The sequence below is a fragment of the Mauremys reevesii genome, linkage group 1 (assembly GCF_016161935.1).
Source record: "Mauremys reevesii isolate NIE-2019 linkage group 1, ASM1616193v1, whole genome shotgun sequence".
Classification (NCBI taxonomy): Eukaryota; Metazoa; Chordata; order Testudines; family Geoemydidae; genus Mauremys; species Mauremys reevesii.
In genome coordinates this window covers 127890670-127911647 of record NC_052623.1, presented here as the reverse complement: position 1 = coordinate 127911647, position 20978 = coordinate 127890670, and the positions used below count along the sequence as shown (strand labels likewise).

Sequence of the window (20978 nt, the reverse complement as noted above, 5' to 3'; positions counted from 1 at the left end):
GCAGCCTTCGGCTCTGCAGTTCTACACTCCGCCACGTCTCACTCCGACCCCACCGCCTAAGGTAAGGCTTGGGATTCACCTAACTGGAATGCATTGGAGCAATCACTCGAAGAAGAAAAGACGGTTACTCACCTGTAGTAACTGGTGTTCTTCGAGATGTGTTGGTCCCATCCCTTACAGACCCGCCCTCCATCCCCACGGGCGGTGTCGGCGGGAAGAAGGAGCGGAGGAGCGGACGGGCGGCTGGGTATATATTTAGCGCCATGAGCGGCCACTCCAGGGCGCCCAGCCCGCCGGGGTTGCTAGGGGAAAAAGTTCCGGAGAAGCCGTGCACGCGCGGCGCGCACACCTAACTGGAATGGATTGGAGCAACACATCTCGAAGAACACCAGTTACTACAGGTGAGTAACCGTCTTTTCTTTTCTATGCTAATCATAACTTGCTCTCTGTAGGTATATGGGCATCTTTCCCAGACTGGCAGGGTTTGATTCCCCTGCATATGTTTTGTCCACGTTGTGTTCATGGCATTCAGATGTCCCCAGTGTTTGAGTGATTTGCTGTAGGATATTAGTTGCCTTGCTATTCATGGTTTCCTTGCAAAGTGTCCAGGAGGCCCCTTCAGCTGTTTTAATACAAGGCTGGCTCAGTGGCCTAGAAGTGCCAGCCTTGCTTTGCTCCACATAGCAACCCTTGCAGTGTGATCAGGAGCAGCAGTTCTGCCTGTGCAGGTGGAGGACAGTTGCTGGGATGGGAGGGAAAAACATTCTAATACAGAATCTGTATGTATTCTGGCTGTATGTCCAAATGAGCACTCACGTATTTCAGAAGGTGTAAATCTGCCTCAGTTATATACAGCTAAATTCTCTGCTGGTGAGAATTTGGCATGCTCTATGTACACTCTGTAAGGCAGGGTTTGGGACAGGACTTTATCCATTCTCAGCCAAAAGGAATTGCATGTCTTCAGCTGATTTATTGTATTATTTATTGAACTCCAGCAGCAAGCTCAACCCCTGACAGAAAGGGGATTGGGTCCCCTAAATGTATACATCAGAGCCCTGGGCTATATGCCTCTCAAAGCTTCTCACCTGCCAGTAGGAGCCATACTGTCATGAGTGCCTCTGAGGTAATCGTCGCAAGGGGCAGAACATAGATATGGGATTTGATTCACTGTTGTCCTGCACCTTGTGCAGGCATTTATATCAGTACAAAATGAGTGTAAAATGTTACCTGTTGGTCTGATTTGTTAGCATTTTACACCCACTTTGCACTGATGTAAATGACTGCACAGGGCACTGGAGAAGAGCAAGTACAATAATGTTCATTTGGTCAGCATTATCTTACTCTGATATTCCCTACTGGGTGGAAGAGGCAGGAAGATGCACTGGAAAATAGCATCACCATAGTCTCTTCCCTCTATTCTCATACCTGGGCCTTCCTCATCGCAAAGAACTCTATCCCCACGGAAGAGTTGTGGAGGGGCTTCTGTAGGATTATCACTTTCTGTGTTTGGACAGTGCTTAGCACAGTGCTCCCCCATCCTTAGTCCTCCAGTTGTCCTCTGAAGATTACTGCAATATAAATGTAAACAACAGGTTTAAGAGAAGATATGGACAGTGAGTGACACTGAAGTGGCCTTACCCCTATTTCTTCCGCACAAACACACCCCACCCTAGGTCCACCAGATCTGAGTCCCCCTCTCACAGAAACTGAGGTGATCTAGCCCATAGTAGTTGTCCCCTGGATCTTGTGAAAGGAAGTGAAATTGTTTTCTCTACAAGGAGCTAATGTATACAGTATGTATATAGTGATTTTGGTCTAGTAACTTGAGAGTACATCTGAAATGCAAAATTAGACCACTAGTATTATAATTTATGCATTTTATATGGCAGATGTAATTTTTTTAAATCTGATCGTAGATTAGTATTATGGTATTTTTTGTTTGTTTGTTTGTTTTAAATTAGGTTGTGGCATTTTGCGGGCTGAAATGGTGTTGGATGATGAGAAGAAAAGAAGGAGCACAGGTTTACTGCAGTCCTTGAACATGCTTGTCCAGAAAGAGGGAAAGGAGAGGAATGGCTCCAAATATAGATGTTTACTGGACCATCATGGCTTCACAAATGTAGAAATTAAACTGACAAGAACTGTGTTAGATGTTGTCTTCTGCATTAAGAAATAAAGAAATTGTATTTGGCAATAAAAACCAGAACACATCAGCAATCACATCTGATTTTTATTATAGGATTGGTTTCCCATCAGCAGCTTATGAAAGAGATATGTGACTTTGGGAGCTTTCTGAAACTACTTCAATAATTGAGAGAGATTATATGTATTCCTAAATGTAAGTAAAATGCCAGAAGCTACTCTCTCCACTTGGCAGCAGTAATGCTCTGGCTGCATTGAATTGCTAGTACTTTTTAAAGTTACCCCATAATCAGAAGACACATCAACAGTCATACAATAATTTTGGCATTGCTAATGAACTACTTTGTTTCTTTGTGTTGGGGGTATGTAGGCTGGCCTTATTTCTAGACCAGAACATGCTGCCATTCCCCACCAACTCTCTCCCTTGGATGTTAGTGCAGTTCTCCATGTTCTTCAAGTCCTTGCTTGTGTTGATTCCATTCTAGGTGTTTGCGCCCACGTGCACAGTCATCAGAGATTTTTTGCTTTAGCAGTATCCATAGGGTCAGCAGTGGCGCCCTCTGGAGTTCCATGCACATGCATCAGTCTATTAGGCACCGCTGGCTATACGCCCTGTCAGTTCCTTCTTACCGCCTGTGACGATTGGTCAAAGCGCTTTCTCTTGCATCGCAAGAGTGTTAACGCTTCTTAAGAGCTCATTGTCTGTCTTTGTATATAGTTCTTGGGTATTTACAAAAAGAATGAGTCCTTGTGGCACCTTAGAGACTAACAAATGTATTTGGGCATAAGCTTTCGCGGGCTAAACCCTACTTCATCAGATGTATGCATGGAAAATACAGTAGGAAGATATATGTATACAGAGAACATGAAAAATGGGGATTGCCATACCAACTCTAATGAGACTAATCAATGAAGGTAGGCTATTATCAGCAGGAGAAAACTTTTGTAGTGATGATCAGGATGGCCCATTTCAAACAGTTGACAAGATGTGAGTAACAGTAGGGGAAACATTAGCATGGGGAAATAGTTTTTACTTTGTGTAATGACCCGTCCACTCCCAGTCTTTATTCAAGCCTAATTTAATGGTGTCCAGTTTGCAAATTAATTCCAATTCTGCAGTTTCTCATATTTAGGTATTTAGTTAGCCATTAAGTGTTAGTTATTTCCTCATCCTGAAAGCAAAAGGGGGTCTGCGACCTGTGTTCCATCCAAGGTGCGCGCCTGGATGGCTGCATAAGAGTACATCGAGGGCTGTGCAGCTAATTAGTGGAGCTGTGTCTGGCTACTGCCGGTTTGTAAATAGTGCCCTTGCTTTGGGTGGAGCGGGGCCACCCCTGCCAAGCCATGCCACATTGCCCCTGGCTGGCCCCTTGCTCTGGGGCCTGACCTCCCTGCACCATGCTCCACTGCCTCCATGGGGACACACTAATATGTTTTGGGCCAGGCCCACAAAAGGTTAATCTGGCCCTGCACTCCAGCACTGGTTCAGTCTGCGTTCAGACTGGTTCAGCCTTCCAGGGCCACCCTATTACAGCTGCCGCTCCGCCTAGATCTGCTGTCCCAGAACCACGCTAGTCTTCTGCATCAGAACCTGGCAACGCTGCACCTGATGGCTTGGCTACTGCATGGTTAAACGTGGAGGAGCAGGAGTGCTGGCCAGCGTCCAACGGGTTCTGTTGGGCAGCAGAAAACCCTCCACCACAGCGACCTACCGGGCCAAATGGAAGCGGTTTACATGCTGGACCTTGGCTAAAGGTATTTGGCCCAAGAAGGCCTCGCTGCAGTTAATCCTGGACTACCTTCTGCATCTCGAGGTCCAAGGCCTGCAAATCCAAGGCTATGATGGCTCCTCCTTTATCAGTGTTATCTTGGGAACATCTCAAATCCACCACCACTACCATCCTCCTCCCCATTTAACAAGAACCCACTTCGCCATTATTTCCCTAATTCTCTCCAAAAACATAACATGCCAGTTCTGTACATATTCCCCGTTGCTCCCAAAGCCTTCTATGAACCTAAACTTTATCCCACCTCCAAATATGCCAGTGTAACAGGTAAAGGAAGGTCACATAGTGAATCTTAGGTCTTCAAAGTGGGGAGGTGGAGGCAATCAGGCTATCAAAGACATCCCCCCCCTCCCCACCAAATGACTTGAACCAACACTGGGAGAGGACTAAAGAAGGTGCAGAAATACAGGCGAAAGAGATCCCAGGGTCAGAAGTGAAAGGGGGAGAATGAGAATGATAAAAAGTATGACAAAATGGGAAAAGGAAAAAGAAAAAAGGGAATAAGAAAGTGATAGCTCTAGAGACAAATATACTGAAACAGTGAAGGGTGAAAAATATATAGAAACATGCTGATAAAAAACATTAAATGGTATGACCTTTGTAAGGTTTGCAGGAGGTTGGAGCCCCAATCTGATGCATCTGATCTCCTAAGGTGCACAGAACAGGACATTCAGTTGTGTCTAGCTAAACAGTTCCAAATCATAGAATTGACATATGCTATTCTCCAATTTTTACAAGTCAGCACAACTTTTAAGTCCTAGAAATTGAAGTTGTTTAAATATGTATTCCCCCCCACCATATTTTCATTTTAAAAACCTAATAAATTCAATACAAAACATCATATTAGAAGACGTTAAAGTTGCATGCTTAAGCATCAGAGTGGGGTTTTGTTTTCCTTTTTTCAGTCGGGAAGAAGGGTTGGGTGGAAAATGCCCAATTTGATGAAACCAAAACTTTTCATGGGTATGTATCAGTTTCAATTAAATTTTCACTGGAAAAGGGTTCATTGTCCAGGATGAACTTTCTAGTTAAAGTATGTGTAGGTTCCCTGAGGGGGGTCACAAGGTTATTACAGGGGGGGTCGTGAGCTGTCAGCCCCCAACCCAGACCCTGCTTTGCATCCAGCATTTATAATGTTGTTAAATATATTTAAAAGTGTTTTTAATTTATAATGGGGGTCACATTCAGAGGCTTGCTATGTGAAAGGGGTCACCAGTACAAAAGTTTGAGAATCACTGCAATATCCTAATTGTTAGGGGATTTAGCTCTGAAGTACAAGATGCAGGTTCAGCTCCCAGCTCTCCCTGAAAAAGGTTGCATGTGCCAACCTTGTGCATGTGTATTGATCCAGCAGCAATTAGATCGGTATGGGCACTGAAGTCTGCTCCTGTGAATTTAGTTACAAGAGCAGGTCCTAAAATAGCATATAATTTCCTCAACATTCTTAGATGCATATAGAGCATCTTGTTATATGACACTTTAGAATAAAAGGGCACTGTCATTTTGAAATGTAGTAAACTACATAAATGAGTTAACAGTTGTTTCATGGGCTGCAATTTTTGTGGTTATTCAATCACATTTTCCTGGTTTTAAAAAAATGTTTTTCTTTGTTTCATGTTGTATGAAAGGTCAACACAAAAGGACACATAAAAATTAGAGGGAAAACAATTAAACTAGCTACACACAAAGTGCTGTCGAATGCACAGCTGAAAAAATAAACTTTTTTTGTCTAATCTCTTTCAGATATAACCTAATTTGACATGTTACTTTTAAAAATAGTAGGTATAATGTCAGACAGAAGTGTGGCTTGTAAGTTTGCAATATACTTTCAGCATACAATAAAGTGTAACATGGGAATTGATAGCATGTACAGGGTACATAGGTTTGCAGTAAAGGCCCAGCCCTGGTCTACAGTACAAACTTATGTCAGTATAACTACATTGCTCAGGGCGATGCAATGACATCGTCGGAACTGTGTAGACAGTGCTATGTTGATGAGAGGGCTTCTCCTGTTGACCCAGCTACTGCCTCTTGGGGAAGTGAAATACCTATGCCGATGGGAGAAACACTCCCGTTGGCATAGGCAGCATTTTCACTAAGCGCTACAGCAGAGCATGACTGTAAGTGTGCCACTGCAGGACTGTAAGTGTAGACAAATCCCCAGTTTTGCAATGGGCTCTATGGACGCAGATCTCTACTGCCATGTAGCACCCACTGTGTTGTTTTATATTCAAGTAATCCACAAGTCTTAATAATAATCAATTGCTAGTCATTTAACAACAGTCTTTATTAGATACATTGTTAACATATACACAGAGCATTTTAACTCCAGGCAATCTATCAGCCTAACCTAAAATCAACTACTTCCCACACCATGAAGAATCTATTCATTCTCTTAAAACCACAGTAACACCACACCCACATAGAATTCACTGCAGGTCAAACCCCTAAATTAGCTTTCTGAGTAACTGTCTCATCTCTGAACTCCACTGAAGAAAATATTCACAGCTCACCTAGCTTCATAATCAACTGGATCATCCTCTGAACTGAATAACTTTGCTGATAAAGCCTATCGGATATATAGTTTACTGCCTCACCCCTGAATTGCATCTAAAGTTGTGCTGCAAAAGAATTGCATCTAAAGTTGTGCTGGAAAAGAAAATGTATATACTACATGGCTGCTGACAAAACTATTAGATTGCATATCTTCGGGAAAAAAAGGGTTATCAATTGCAAAGTATAATTTAGTAAATACATGGCCTTTATAATAATTAAATTAATGCAGGTACTTAATGTTATAGATAAAATTGTATACTTTATTTTTTTTAAATAATGTGATTAAAGATTGCACCACAACATACCTGCATAAAGACAAAGAATTAAGGTTGCATATATCCGAGGGGTAGCCGTGTTAGTCTGGATCTGTAAAAGCAGCAAAGAATCCTGTGGCACCTTATAGACTAAGACGTTTTGCAGCATGCATCCGACGAAGTGGGTATTCACCCATGAAAGCTCATGCTGCAAAACGTCTGTTAGTCTATAAGGTGCCACAGGATTCAAGGTTGCATATGCAACCTTAACATTTAACTGTGCAGCCTCACCAGTCTCTCAATGAAGCATTTTTTCTACTATTAAATAAATACGTAACATGATTCTCAGGGTTCTCGTGGCCATTTTGTTAAAAATTTATATTTTAACCTTTGGTGGCACCGAAAGGCATGGGCAATGACAAATCTACTGAGGCAGAAGAGTCATGAAGACAGAAGGAGGAGCAAATGGGAGGGTTTTTTTTTGGGGGGGGGGAAGGGCATTAAAATGCTCTACTCCATCTGTTGCCCCAGAAATCAATGGGGCTGCTCAGCGTGGGTAAGGCTGGCAGAAACGGGAGCTACATAAATCACCGAGGAAGGCTTCCTAGCCCCAGTTTAACGTGAGCTTAGAAGCGGCCAGCGCGTTGTAGCGCGTTGCTAGCCGCGCTGTCCCTCTGTTGAGACAGCAGCGTGTCAAACGGCGCGATGGAGACATGGCACAGCTGGCGGCCGGGGGAAGCAGCTGCAAAGCAACCAGGTAACCCGCCTTCCCCGCGTGTCACACTCGAGAAACGCGGCGCGGGAACCGGCACCTGCCGGGCAGGGAGCGGAGCGGGGCGGGGCTCCGGGCGGGAGTGAGCGGGGCCGGTGCCCGCCAGGACCTGCCTCCCGTCACCAGCTCCAGCCCCAGGCCGGGGAGCGCGCGCGGCGGCGGGGCAGGGCTCGCGCCGGCAGTTTGAAACAGACACGTCACGGCGAACGCGCGGCGCGGCCGGGAGCGGGGTCCCGCGCGCGGAACTCCAGGGCGGCTCCTCCTCTCTGCCGCCGGGCGGCCAATGGCGCGGCGGGGGCGGGGCCGGCGGGGCCGGGCGTTTAGCTCATGCGCGGAGACGCTCCTGCCCCTTTTTGTCCGTGCGTGGCGGCTGCGGTGTTTCCCCCCCCAGCGGCTCCCGGCTCAGCGCGAACATGGCGGACCAGGCCCTCTCCTTCGCCAAGGACTTCCTGGCGGGCGGCGTGGCCGCGGCCATCAGCAAAACCGCCGTGGCGCCCATCGAGCGGGTCAAGCTGTTGCTTCAGGTCAGCGGCGCGCGGGAGCCGGAGGCCGGGAGGGCGGGAGGGCGTGTGGCCGGCCGGGGCTGAGACCGGGGGACTGGGGCGGCGGCGCGTGAGCTCTTGTCACACAACGCGCGTGCACGAAGGGGCGCAAAGCGCTGGGCCCAGCGCGCCCGTCTCGTGCCGTTGCCGCAGCAGCAGCAGCAACGCGGGGGTTGGGAGCGCGTTCGCCGCAGCCGGTGCTAGTAGCCGGTTACTGGAGCGGGTGGAGGTCACGTGGAGGGAGGGAGGGAGGGCGCGCGGAGGAGCGGAAGCCAGTTCTTCCGCTATGCGGCGCGTTGGGAGGAGGAGGGGCCTGGCGCGCGGGGGGGCGGGTACGTTTGGAGGCGGCTCGCTGTGTCCCACTCCTGTCGTAGTGCGACAGTCACGTGACGGCGGGTGGCGCCGGCGTTGGTCCGTCCGGGCGGGGTTCCGCAGCCAGCGGCGGATTCCTCCCCTGCCCCCGCCTGTCGCCAGAGCCCTGGCGGCGCGTGGCCTGTGCGCGCCCCCGTCGCCATGGACACCGCTCCCGAGGGCCGCTGTGCGCGCGCGTCCAGTCGCCGTTTGCGGGACCCGTGACCTCGCCGCGCGCGCCCCTGCGGTGTTGGCCGGGGAACGGCCTCCGCGTGTCGGGTCTGGCTTCGTTGGGACCCAGGGCCCCCGCCTGGGGCCGATCGCGGCGCCCCCGTCAGTAGCTCGAGTCAACAACGCCGGCCCGAGGCGGCGGCGGGGAATGAGCGGCGGGGCCGTAGAGCTGCCAGGGAGAGTGGCCGGCTGGGGGGAGGGGCCTTTATTTGAAGTTAGTCGCTTACATTAAACTAAACATCTCACCTCGGACCTTTGAGCTCAACGTTCAGCGCGTGAGCTCATCACCCTGGTGCGGGTTTCCCCGCGGGTCAGTCCTCCGGCCGAGGCAGGCGGTGAATTTGTAAATAAACTAGTAGAAAATTCTAAACCCTGGACCTAGGCCCAGCTATTTGGCTTATGGAGGTCTCCTTTCACGTTTTTCTTTATGAATGTAAATAAGTCACGTCCTCTTTAATTCCTGAGTTGTGTTGACCTGGAGGGACTGCCAGTGTTATGTACAAGCAGAAAGCTTCTATTATAATTGTACTAGAAAACTCTGTCCATAGTCCCCAGTTATGAAAGAACTTGGTTTATAGATATTTACAACCACTTTTGAAAATGTGCGGTAAAATTAACTTGTGATGGGTGAAGGATTGTATACAGTTCGATAAATGATTATTTGGACCAGTTATTCAAACTTAGTGATGACCCTTACTTCTGTTCTAGCATGAGTATGGACTAATACTGATTTCCACATGTAGTGTTTATTGGATATGTGATCAAAATAATAAATGTATTAAATATTTTTTTTACAGGTACAACATGCAAGTAAACAAATTGCTGCTGACAAACAGTACAAGGGTATCATTGATTGCGTAGTGCGTATCCCAAAGGAGCAAGGAGTTCTGTCCTTTTGGCGTGGAAATTTTGCAAATGTCATCAGATATTTCCCCACTCAGGCTCTCAATTTTGCTTTCAAGGATAAGTATAAGCAAGTGTTCTTAGGAGGAGTGGACAAGCACACTCAATTTTGGAGGTATTTTGCTGGTAATCTGGCCTCTGGTGGTGCAGCTGGTGCCACTTCTCTCTGCTTTGTCTATCCTTTGGATTTTGCAAGAACCCGTTTGGCTGCTGATGTTGGAAAAGCTGGTGCCGACAGAGAATTCAGAGGTCTGGGGGACTGTCTAGTCAAAATTACCAAGTCTGATGGTCTGCGTGGCTTATATCAAGGGTTCAATGTGTCTGTGCAGGGTATCATCATCTATAGAGCTGCCTACTTTGGAATCTATGATACAGCAAAAGGTAACTTATAGGGGGACCTGGAAAGTTGCACAGGCAACCTTAATTTTGGGCATTTCCTAACTTTTGAGTGCTTGACTGCAATATGAAAGCTTTAATGTAGCTTTTTGTATATAATTTCATTCTGTGCTATTGCTTTGGAGATGCATATAAAAATCTGTGGTAATTTTTTTTTTTTATTGGAGCCATTACTATCAGCCTGCTTCTAGTTAGTGGTGCCACTACTTGTTTTATTGTTAGTCAAACTACCTTTCAGAATTAAAGACCTAAGTGTAGAATCTTGCTATCCTGTCAATGTTTAGTACAATACTGGAGAAAACACTATTTACATCTTTTAAAAATGTAGAATGCTATTTGTGGATTGACAAAGTATTTGTGGACTACGTATGGTGATAGAGCAGCTTACCACACTTTTAGCAGAAACAAGTTCCAATAATGGGATACAATAGCTTCAGTTTTTTTTGACTTGATGGATTACTGAGGTATATCGCTGCTATCACAGTAATACAGGTTATATTTCACTTAAACAAGTTAGTGTTTTTATGGGCTATTTCAGCAAATTTTACTCTAAAGGCTATGAATATTTGACCACCTCTCCTTCCCCCTTCTATTTCTCAGTCTGCAAAAGTTTCCAAGATACTCTTAAAAACAACATATTTCAAATCCTTGGGCGATTCATTAATAAAAATACTTTTTCTAATCAGTTATAAAAACAAAAGCACTTTATCTTTAATCTAAATTTCTGAAACAGTATATTAACGATCTTTGGAAGAGAAATGTAAGTGTGGTCATGGTGCAGCATTTCATGCATTGCCATCCTTATGGTATACTGAGTTGCTTTCTCTTGTAAAACTTTGAATGATAGCTGCTTTTCTATAATGTGAGAGTTTGAGGAGGGAGTGGGTATAAAACTAGAAGTTATGTTTGGTGTCTTTATTCCAGGCATGCTCCCAGATCCCAGAAACACTCACATTGTGATAAGCTGGATGATTGCACAAACAGTGACTTCTGTGGCTGGTGTTGTCTCCTATCCTTTTGATACAGTGCGGCGTCGAATGATGATGCAGTCAGGACGTAAAGGAGGTAAGGTCTTGATATTTATTAGTCTAAAACTTTTGTTCTGCAGTTTAGCAATGGTAATGATACTTGCCAGTGCTTTTGACTTGGTGCAAAAGCTGGTAACTTCAGTTTATTTTTTGAGCAGCTTTTAATTTTCTTAGAACAAATCCATCAACACATTTTATATAGTGTGAAACCGATTGTCTTAAGCAACGATTGTCATAAGCATTTAAAATCACAAGACTAGCTTTTAGGGAACTAGTACTTTGTAATATTTACAAATGAATTTTTGGTACTTGTATTTAGGATGCTGTTTTTATGTAGGACAGTGTTGATCTTTATGTGGTATGGGTAATGGCAAATAGGTAATGCCACACGAGCAATTACAGCGTCATGACCATTTACTGTCTCAATTAGGTTTTAATAAAATTGAAGTTTTCCCATTATAACATTATTTGCTTCCGTATTTTTCTTAACTGCAACTTAATCTAAATTGGGGGAAAAAAATTCATTTCTCCACAGCTGACATCATGTACTCCGGAACAATTGACTGTTGGAAGAAGATTGCAAGGGATGAAGGAGGAAAAGCTTTTTTCAAGGGTGCATGGTCCAACGTTCTCCGAGGCATGGGTGGTGCTTTTGTGCTCGTGCTGTACGATGAATTAAAGAAAGTAATTTAAAAACAGCCTAACTAGAATTGGAAACCAAGTTGAGTAGATCATGTAGAATAACTTTACCATTATGGACCATTGACCTTCAAGAAATTCCTGTGTTGTCTTATTTATCGGGGCCAGATCATGTTGGTAGATGGGGCTAGAAATTTATCAAGGGAACTGATCCATTTCAAGATTGCCTTTTTTTGCAGACACTGAAACTGTCAGTTTCAGCATACTGAATTTTCTGTGTCAGTGTTGGGATATCAGTGGAAGTAGTTCTGGGTCCACAGAAGCAGTTTGGGCAAAGAAAGTTGTTTGGTTTTTTCTATATTTGCCCTCCGATCATTCTCTAGTTTCCTGTCTTATAGGACCATAAAATTGTTTGCGTATTTGTTTAACAAATCATGTCTATTCCACATGTACTTAAGCACTCTGTACCATTTTGCACAGCTGAACCTTTAGCAAGTATGTTCTTTTAAATTGGGGCATTCTGCTGTAAAACAATAAACATACTTACTCTGTTGAAACTAATTATATTGAAGCTTTGGCTCTCCTGGGGAACTTTTGCAAACATCTCTTCATAAGAACATTCCAGTTTCACCTTATACCTTCACTGCTTGAACCAGCACATTACAACATGGTACATTCATATTATCTCTATAAACAGGTTTAGGTCTGGTAAATGCTTGGATGGGACATTTCCATGGAAGATGTAGGTGCTGTACACAATGGTGTCATGAGGTGGCAAACTTCCATCACTCATTCAATTCTCCACGTTTGATATAAAGAGTATACTGTGCTACTGGAGGTGGTTTTTTGGATGAGTTTGTCTTGGCTTGGTTCTCAGCTACCTGGTTCCTAGTGTAAAGTCATTTTCTGTGGTAGCAGCTTAAAGGTCCCAAACAGGGATTTAAATTCCATTCTACTAGTAAATCACTGCTGCAGAGTGATCTCAGACTATGCTCTAATTCTGACTCTCTGTTTCATAAATACTTTGCATGTTGTAAATTATTGGAAAAGCTGCACGGCAGCTAAGAATAATACTCCCTTGCCTTTTATTTTTTAGGGTTTTTTGTGTGTTTCTTTTTAAATAAACAAGCTTTTCGCCAAGACCTAAATATGTTTTAAGTTGGGTGACTTGTCCACATTTCACTGTAAAGGCATTACTGCTCCCTGTAAGCAACGGCGGCTTGAAAATACTTACGTTCATAGTATCTGGTATCACCCTTGGATTACTTTTGATCAATGAGTGCTTCAGAGGAAGGCGAAACTTAAATTGAGCTTAAATTTATTTTGTGATAACATTTTGTAGGGGAGGGAGAGGCTTGATTTCCATAGTAATCTAAAGGACTATGTAGTTGAGAATACTTGCAGTGGAGAGGCTATAAAAAAGCTGTAACAGACAGACTTGATTTCCTTGGTGGAGGAGCTGTGTATGGCCAGCATAAGCCATCTGTACTTTAATTGCCCCCATTGCTGTAATGGTTCAGCCCCTATAAAACACTTTACAGCACAGAAATCATTTAGATCCTTCATTCCCCTTGTCATCCAGGCTGTGCCTTCTCTGCTTAGCCTGTGCTAGTTGCAGCAACGAATCTGCCCATAGATCTCTGTAGTCCTGTCATTCACACCACAAGGTTTTTGTTTTTCTCAGTACAGAATAAATTAGCTTGGGGGGGGAGGGGGAAAGCTGGGTTTTCTGCATCAACAGAATGGTTTACTAGTCAATTATACTTGTCCAAATACACCAAAGGCAATTTATGTTGCACGTTATTACTGATGGTGTAACTTACATGTGTGACAAGCAAAATAGAGCCTGCGTGATCTTAATTATTGGGGACAATAGTGTGTGAGGAGTAAAGAACCTATATGGCTGTCAATCCCAAGTTGAGTTGGTAGTTGTGGAAGGCAAATACTCCTTTTCAAAACTGGCAACATTGATATAATAAAGATAAACATGGAAACCTCTTTGTTCCTCTTAGCAAAAAAAGTATGACTTTTCTAAGAATCATCTCTAAAATGGGTTGACCTACATTTTTATGCTGTACAGAGACCTGATGTATTTTTTTCCCCAAAACTGCTTTGTGAAGTAGAGAACATAGGAGGGAAACAGGAAAAAGAAAATAATATCCCCCGCCTCCAAAAGCCCCCTTCACAAATGGAAAAATATGTTGGGGTATTCCCCGATGGGAAAAGGCTGGGAGCCATTATTATAACCCGGGGTGGGCAATAATTTTCACAGTGGGGCCACTCCGAATTTTGATATGTCATCAGGGGCCACACATTTCTACTATGTTAATGGAGGGGGTTCAGGTCTGGGAGGGAGTTTGGGTGCAGGAGAGACCTTTGGGCTGGTGCAGTGTTGGGGTATGATCTCTGAGAGGGAGTTTGGTGCAGGAGGGGGTTCTGACCAGGGGCTGGGTTTTGGGCAGGAGTGTGGTGAAGTCTCTGGCCGGGAGGTGCTTATACAGGTGGCTCCCAGCTGGCAGTGCAACAGGGCTTAGGCAGGCTCCCTGCAGGCTGTGGCCCCACCCTGCTCCCGGAAATGGCTGGCTGCTGGCACCGTGGCACGTCTCTGCGTGCCTCTTGCCGGGAGGGGGGCAGCAGGTCTCCATATGGTGCTGGTGCCTGCAAGCATTGGTTCCGCAATTCCCATTAGCTGGTTTCCAGCCAATGGAAGCTGTGAGGATGGGGATGGGGGCAGTATACAGAGCCACCTCCCCGCCAGAGGCACGCAGAGACATGCCTCTGCCAGCAGCAGCCGGCCGCTTCCGGGAGTGGTGTGGGGCCACAACAGCCAGGCAGCCTGCCTGAGCACCCCACGGTACTTTTAGCGGCCTGGAGGTTGCAAGGGGGCAGCCAAAGAGCCTGGTGGGCTGGACAGAAATGTTAGATGGGCCAGATTTGTCCCTTGAGCCATATTTTGACCACCCCTGGTACAACCTATAGTATAACCCTGGGCACTAGATGCTCAGGCCACTTGGTCTATGATTTGGCTAATGATACTTCCTCTGGAGGCTTGAGGTTCACAGACATTTGTCAGAGTTGAAGCTGGATTTCTTCCAGTACCAGTTAGCCATTGATTTTAAGGTTTTTATGTAATGTAATCACATTCCTAGATACATGGTACATCTTCCAGTAACAAACATGATTAACTCATGCAGGTATTACTGCTAGCAAGTATGTTGGTTATCTTCAACATACTTAATGGTGTTATTTCTCATACTAGTTTCTGCAGAGCTGACAGGTCCTGTAGTGTTGGGTTCTCATTGCAAGCTGCTGTTTCAGATGTCAAGACTACTTATTAAAGCAGTTAAAAATAAACAGGATCCATTCTAGTTTCCTCCTTTAGGGGCCACTGGTAATGAAGGTGGAGAGAATACAAAAGGTACACCAAATAATTGTCAGCACTCCTCAGTAAGAAAAGACCAAAATCTGCTGCTAGCACTGGAGCAGCCACTGTGATTGGTATAGTATTGAAATGTTTATATATTATATATTTTTATGTATTTTATATATATATACACACACAAACTGGAGGAGGGGGACCTAATTTTTTAAGGGAGCGTTGATGGAACTTGTATCCCCTTCATCTCTGCTGTAAATTACAGCCTGTATCACTTTTCATGCTTTCTATGATTCTTTATCATATTTAGCAACAGCAGCTTTGTGTGATTATACAGTGTGGGAACATAGAACTCAAACAATAAATGAGAAATTTAAAAACTTTTGTTTTCTGTATTATTGCAAGAATCAATTTCTATTCAAATGTATCGAATCACAGTTAAATTTAAAAAAAAAAACCTAGGAAAATGGGCAGCATTGAGATATTCAGAAATTTATACTCAAAAAGAGTTTATAATTGGAACTCACCTACTACTGCCATTAGTCAGTCTTTTGGATCAGCTGTACATGCTGAATAAGAGAACGTTTCAAAAAGTATAAAAACTAGCCAGTCTTCACAAAGCTGGCCTTTAAATATTTCAATTATATGCATATTTAATACTTTCCTCCCTCTTAATTTTCACATATGTGTTTCACTGGACATTAACTAATCTTTTATTTTTTTTTTACCCTGGTTATATATATGTGCCAACTCAGTTTAATGGGAATAGGACACATACCTTGAAAAATCAGGCCCTAAACATCTCAAGTTGGGCATCCAAAATTAGTGGACATGTGACCATTTTTAGCCTTACATTTTTCTGCTCTTCAGTTGCACTTTTGTAAAGGGGCTAGTAATACCACCTTTCTTCACTGGCATGTTATGAAGATAAATTTGTTAATGTTTGTGAAACAGAGGTAAGCACATGTTTAGTACGGAGTTTAAAAAAACATTTGAATAGCTATCAGCTCAGTGAGCAACATCTGTCTTGCACACCAATGAAGCTGTGATCTTGTGGGAAAAATATAGAATATGATCATATCATTAAAAACTCACAATTCTTATGCACAAGGGGTCAAATTTAGATTTGACAGGCAGCCTTTATTCAGACATTTCCTTATGTATGAGTGCACTGCTTTGCAATGTATGTTAATTTTCTTTTAACAGTTTTATATGAATTTCCTAGGTTTCAAAAAACAAACAAAAAACCAAACTGAAAATAAACAACAAATTGAGTTGTGTGGAATCATATAGACCCTTTACATGGGTTATCAGCAAAGACTATAACCTTTAGATCCAGAACATTGATTTCTACCACTTAAAATACAATGGAGTAACCTAGAAAATAACCACCAGCTACTGCTGCGTGGACCAGCCACAAAAGTGAGATAAGACACTTTGCCAGTGGGTTTCATAAATACTTGCTAGACAGCAGAAGAATGATCAGACTCAAGAATCCCTGATTCTAGTCCAGGCTTGGGGGAAGAGGGGGGAAGAGTGTTCTCTAGTGGTTACAGACACTTTCCCTTTTCACTCTGCCCCTGCCCTTAGAATGCACTCCTTCAGCTGGTCTTATCCCCATCCCTCCAAAGCCTGCCCTATTTCAATCCTGCTGCAGTACAGACTATCTCTGCCCTGGCCTACCCCTTCCTGGACCCTGTCTCTGCCCCCTCTGCATTCCAATCAGGCTGATTCCTCCTGGATGTCAGAGAACACAGGACAGTCTCCCTGCTCTCAGTTCCTGTGTCAGGCACCACAGTGTCTCCTGGCAGCCAGGAGGAAACTTACAGGAAAAGGCTGATGGAAGTTGAGCCACTAATAATTTATGAATACTGTATGTTGACCTAGTTATTAGGCTTAACCAAGAGATCTTTAATGACTTGAAACTTGAAAAAGTTTCCACTCTTTGTATGACTCTAAGTCTAATTACAAAGGATGAATATGATGTAAGCAAGGTCTGAATGAACTCTCCCCTGACAGCTAGCTGGCAGAGAGAGAGACTTCAGGAGCAAACTGTATTTGCGCAAACACGCCTACTCTGTTTAGATATCCAGCAGATAGTGCAGTGTTGCTCAAAGTGATCAACTTTGGCCAGTGTTGGGTTACAAATCACTTTAGTACTGAATGCAGGGGAATTAAATGCTGTTATCAATGGTGTCCTTGTATGAATAAAGGGGAGCAGGACTGTGATTAACCTGTCCCAAATGAGGGGGTCACCCTCAGCTGAAAGGACCTCGTTAAGCCAGGTGCTCGAATGCCAGAGCATTGTGAAAATAAGAGGGGTGGGGATAGGTATCCCAGCCAGGAGGTGTGGACTTTCCTTAAGGGTCCCTGGTCTGGTTTAACTTGTTCCTCCCCAGTGTTTAAAGCTAAAGCTAAATAGACTTTATTAGGAGCCTTTTGTTATGCTAAGTACTCAATAAGGGGTGAAATCACTTGTGGTAGAGCAGTGTTTCTGCCCAAGCTTAAAAAAAATCACTAAGAGACTGACCTACAGTGGTCACAGTAGAGAGGCAAGTGGCAGCAGAAGGTGACTGATGGACGGCTGGTGGGAGTGACCAGTGAAAGTGGAAAGCAGTTGGCCGGCAAAAGTGGTGAGCAGTTGCCCGGTGGGAGGCAACAAAAAGCAGCAGCTGGCAGGGCGGCCAGGTGGTGAGGAGCAGTGGCTGGTGAGGCGGCCAGCCAGAGCAAGTGCTCAGATGGCGGAGCAAACCAGGTGTCTTTTTCAGCGGGTGGGAGGTGGACTCACACAGATGCAGCTCTGAACCCTGGGTCCTCAATGACCAAGGACAACTACTGTGAGTGGGATATGGTGAGGGAGCAGAGGGGGACACAGTAAAGGAACTTTTGGTTGTAGAACATGAGGCAGAAGATGCTGCCCCACACACTCTGGGGTGGGTGTCCTCACAGTTTTAGGTTTATAAAAACTGCTTGTGGCATTTTCCCTAATTATTGTTGAGTGACTTCTCTCCTTTCATTAAAAGTTTCTTTTCTACACTCAGACTGTGTGTTTGCGAGTGGGGAAGTATTGCCTTTCAGGCACCAGGGGTGATGTGTAATTTTCCCATGTTATTGGGTAGAGGCTCAGGTTGGTACTGTGTTGTAGTGTGGAAAAGGAACCCTTAGATATTGAACCCTGCCCTGGCTGCTGCCGGCTCCGCGTGTCAGAAGGCTTACAATTAAAAAAAACCAACACAAGCATATAGGTACAAAATTAGAAAGTTTAATCTCATTTTGTTCCTTGGCCTAACTAGGGACATAAAGTGTAACAAGAAAACATTTTACAAATAAATTAGAAGCGAGAGAAAGACCAAGGACAGGGATTGGATCTGAGGCCATTTTTTTCAACATCTTTATTAATGATCCAGATGATGGGATGAATTGCACCCTCTCAGCAGGTTTGCAGATGACACTAAGATGGGGAGAAAGGTAGATACGCTGGAGGGTAGGGATAAGGGTCCAAGGTGAGCTAGACAAATTGGATTGGCCCAAAAGAAATCGGATGAGGTTCAACAAGGACAAGTGCAGAGTTCTGCACTTAGGAAGGAAGAATCCCATGCACCGCTACAGGCTGGGGACCAACTGGCTAAGTAGCAGTTCTGCAGAAAAGGACCTGGGGATTACAGTGGACGAGAAGCTGGATATGAGTCAGCAGTGTGCCCTTGTTGCCAAGAAGGCCAATGGCACATTGGGCTGTATTAGTAGAAGCATTGCCAGCAGATCGAGGGAAGTGATTATTCCCCTCTATTTGGCACTGGTGAGGCCACACCTGGAGTATTGTGTCCAGTTTTGGTCCCAGCACTACAGAAGGGATGTGAACAAATTGTAGAGTGCAGCGGAGGGCAAAGAAAAAAATTAGTGGGCTGGGGCACATGACTTATGAGGAGAGGCTGAGGGAACTGGGGTTATTTAGTCTGCAGAAGAGATGAGAGGGGGGGATTTGATAGCAGCCTTCAATTACCTGGAGGGGGGTTCCAAAGAGGATGGAGCTCAGCTGTTCTCAGTGGTGGCAGATGACAGAATGAGAAGCAATAGTCCCAAGTTGCAGTGGGGGAGGTCTAGGTTGGGTATTAGGAAACACTATTTCACCAGGAGGGTGGTGAACCACTGGAATGGGTTACCTCGGGAGGTGGTGGAATCTCCATCCTTAGAGGTTTTTAAGGCCCAGCTTGATAAAGCCCTGGCTGGGATGATTTAGTTGGTGCTGGTCCTGCTTTGAGCAGGGGATTGGACTAGATGACCTCCTGAAGTCTCTTCCAACCCTAATATTCTATGATTCTATGGTAGGCCCACTATTCAATGAGAAGAGAACAACAATAACAGAAAACACAGCAATGACCCATGTATTAAATGCCTTTTTTGTTTCATAACTTGGCCAAATTTGGGTTGATATTCTTAAGGATGAATAAAGCACATTCTTGTCACCACAGCAACACCCCTGCTGAATTTCCACCAGTTTCAAAGCAGGGAGGTACTAGAGATTGTAAATGAAAAGGTTGTAAGAGGTCTTTTAATATGGGCAAAATAACATTTTTTTCGCTAAAGTTGTTCTAACAAATTACTGAAATGTTTTGTTTTTTTTAAACACTCCAAGAATATTCACCCTCAAGCAGACACGCAGCATGGAAAAGCTTCTGTCCAAATGTTCAGATTCGACAAAGTTATAAGAAACTGAAAGAGGGTCTTATAACAGAAGTGTCAGGCAACATTTGTAGGGGAGAGAAAGGGAGCGAGTGTGCAAACATACAAAATTGCCATGAGGATTTGTAGTTGTTTGAGTTGGGGAATCCAAATGCTTCATTTTGCTTTTAGAAGTTACTTAATTTCTTCAACGGTGGTTATTTCTTCAGTTTCATATTTTGTGGGTGGTAGATCCATCCATTCCCTCTATTGAAGAGAGGAAAAAAAATCTCCCTTAGTTTCATACATGAGATTAACTAGAGATTTACCACTTGAGACTTCAGTTTATTCATTTAATGGTTAAAGGTATTTAATGGAAATATTTCATTTTTTTCCCTTTAATTTTTCTTTATGATCCCACCTCTTGGTTATCAGAGAGTTATCATTAAGAGGAAAACAACATTGGTACACCGGTATTATGATACCTCAAAGGCAAAATCAACATTATATTGTTTTGCAATGTAAAAATGTTTCCAGAAAACAATACATTCATATCTTCCAGCTAAGAGCCAGTCATGTTTATTTCAACACTATTCATGTGATGATCAAGAGCTAAATGTCAACTAGCCATGTCACACGGAATAAAAGTAAAGGAGGTGATTTGAATACTGAACTTCTCTTTGAGTTCTCCCAGACATGGTAAAGAAAAATAAAGTTATTCTCAGTCTGTGAACATCTCTCTGTTGTGTAGTTTTCTATTAACCCAAATAGATTGTAGATAAAGGATGAAACACTTTGGTTCTTAAAGTTCTTAAACTCCAATTAATGTGAATGGAAGTTCTGCAGTCTTTACTCAAGCATGTTAAGACTGTATGAAGAAGCAAAACTGAAGGACTGACAAAAGAATTCTCTTTATGTTTTGGCCCTAGTCACGTGACACTGGTCAGAAGTACCTGTAATTGACCAGTATCAATAGTCACTCAGCATTAGAATGGGAGAACCAGTGGGCTGGAACAATTGTTTAACAGCACACAACACTGAACAACAGCAAAGAAGAATTCACATCAAACTCTCTTAATGTTTATAAATTGAAATGCAAACCTCGACTTTTTGTATCAGACCTTCCAGTCTGTGATAGATCCTTACAATCAACACATTTTACATAAGGAAAACTTACCTGTATATATTTATCAGATATTTGGAAAAGTTCCCCAAATTTGTTTTTTGGTTGCGGAACTGGAGAAAACATTTTTTTCAAACTGCAGTATCTTTGGGAACAAGAAGAAATGGTGAAGAAAAAAACATGGGTACAGAACATGCACAAATATTTTCTGTTTTATTA

General features: G+C 43.9%; 3 protein-coding genes and 1 long non-coding RNA gene across 12 annotated transcripts in view; 2 read left to right on the top strand and 2 right to left on the bottom strand.

Annotated features, from left to right (window-relative positions):
• The window catches only part of ASMTL (acetylserotonin O-methyltransferase like), a 57641-nt gene extending 55421 nt beyond the window's left edge, over window positions 1–2220 (top strand). For 3 of the 4 annotated variants that reach the window (XM_039527914.1, XM_039527900.1, XM_039527922.1), the window contains one exon: window positions 1962–2101. Coding sequence is in view for 1 of the 4 variants with exons in the window: in XM_039527904.1 (XP_039383838.1) it covers window positions 1962–2176 (215 nt within the window). In the remaining 3 variants the exon portion in view is untranslated. Of the gene's footprint in view, window positions 1–1961 lie in introns of all 4 variants that reach the window. The other variant, XM_039527904.1, reaches the window with a different exon arrangement.
• LOC120399565 lies at window positions 1374–6846 on the bottom strand. The gene is made up of 3 exons (XR_005595230.1): window positions 6791–6846; window positions 4526–4576; window positions 1374–1568 (listed from the first exon to the last, which is right to left on the bottom strand). It is a non-coding gene; the product is annotated as an uncharacterized LOC120399565 (long non-coding RNA).
• Window positions 6847–7851: 1005 nt separating this feature from the next.
• On the top strand, window positions 7852–12634 carry SLC25A6 (solute carrier family 25 member 6). Of its 2 annotated transcripts, none has more exons than XM_039499205.1 (4): window positions 7852–8035; window positions 9433–9919; window positions 10859–10999; window positions 11498–12634. In XM_039499205.1, the coding sequence occupies exons 1-4, from the start codon at window positions 7925–7927 to the stop codon at window positions 11653–11655; spliced, it is 897 nt and encodes a 298-aa protein (XP_039355139.1). In that variant the 5' UTR covers window positions 7852–7924; the 3' UTR covers window positions 11656–12634. The 2 variants fall into 2 exon arrangements, with proteins under 2 accessions (XP_039355139.1, XP_039355133.1); XM_039499199.1 differs by lacking the exon at window positions 7852–8035 and adding an exon at window positions 8769–8849.
• Window positions 12635–19237: 6603 nt separating this feature from the next.
• Window positions 19238–20978, bottom strand: part of LOC120395898 (granulocyte-macrophage colony-stimulating factor receptor subunit alpha-like) — a 101032-nt gene continuing 99291 nt past the window's right edge. For all 5 annotated transcript variants that reach the window (XM_039520729.1, XM_039520708.1, XM_039520733.1 and 2 more), the window contains 2 exons: window positions 20814–20904; window positions 19238–19903 (listed from right to left, as the gene is read on the bottom strand). In XM_039520729.1, the coding sequence (XP_039376663.1) occupies window positions 19832–19903; window positions 20814–20904 (163 nt within the window). In that variant the 3' untranslated portion in view covers window positions 19238–19831. The remainder of the gene's footprint in view (window positions 19904–20813; window positions 20905–20978) is intronic.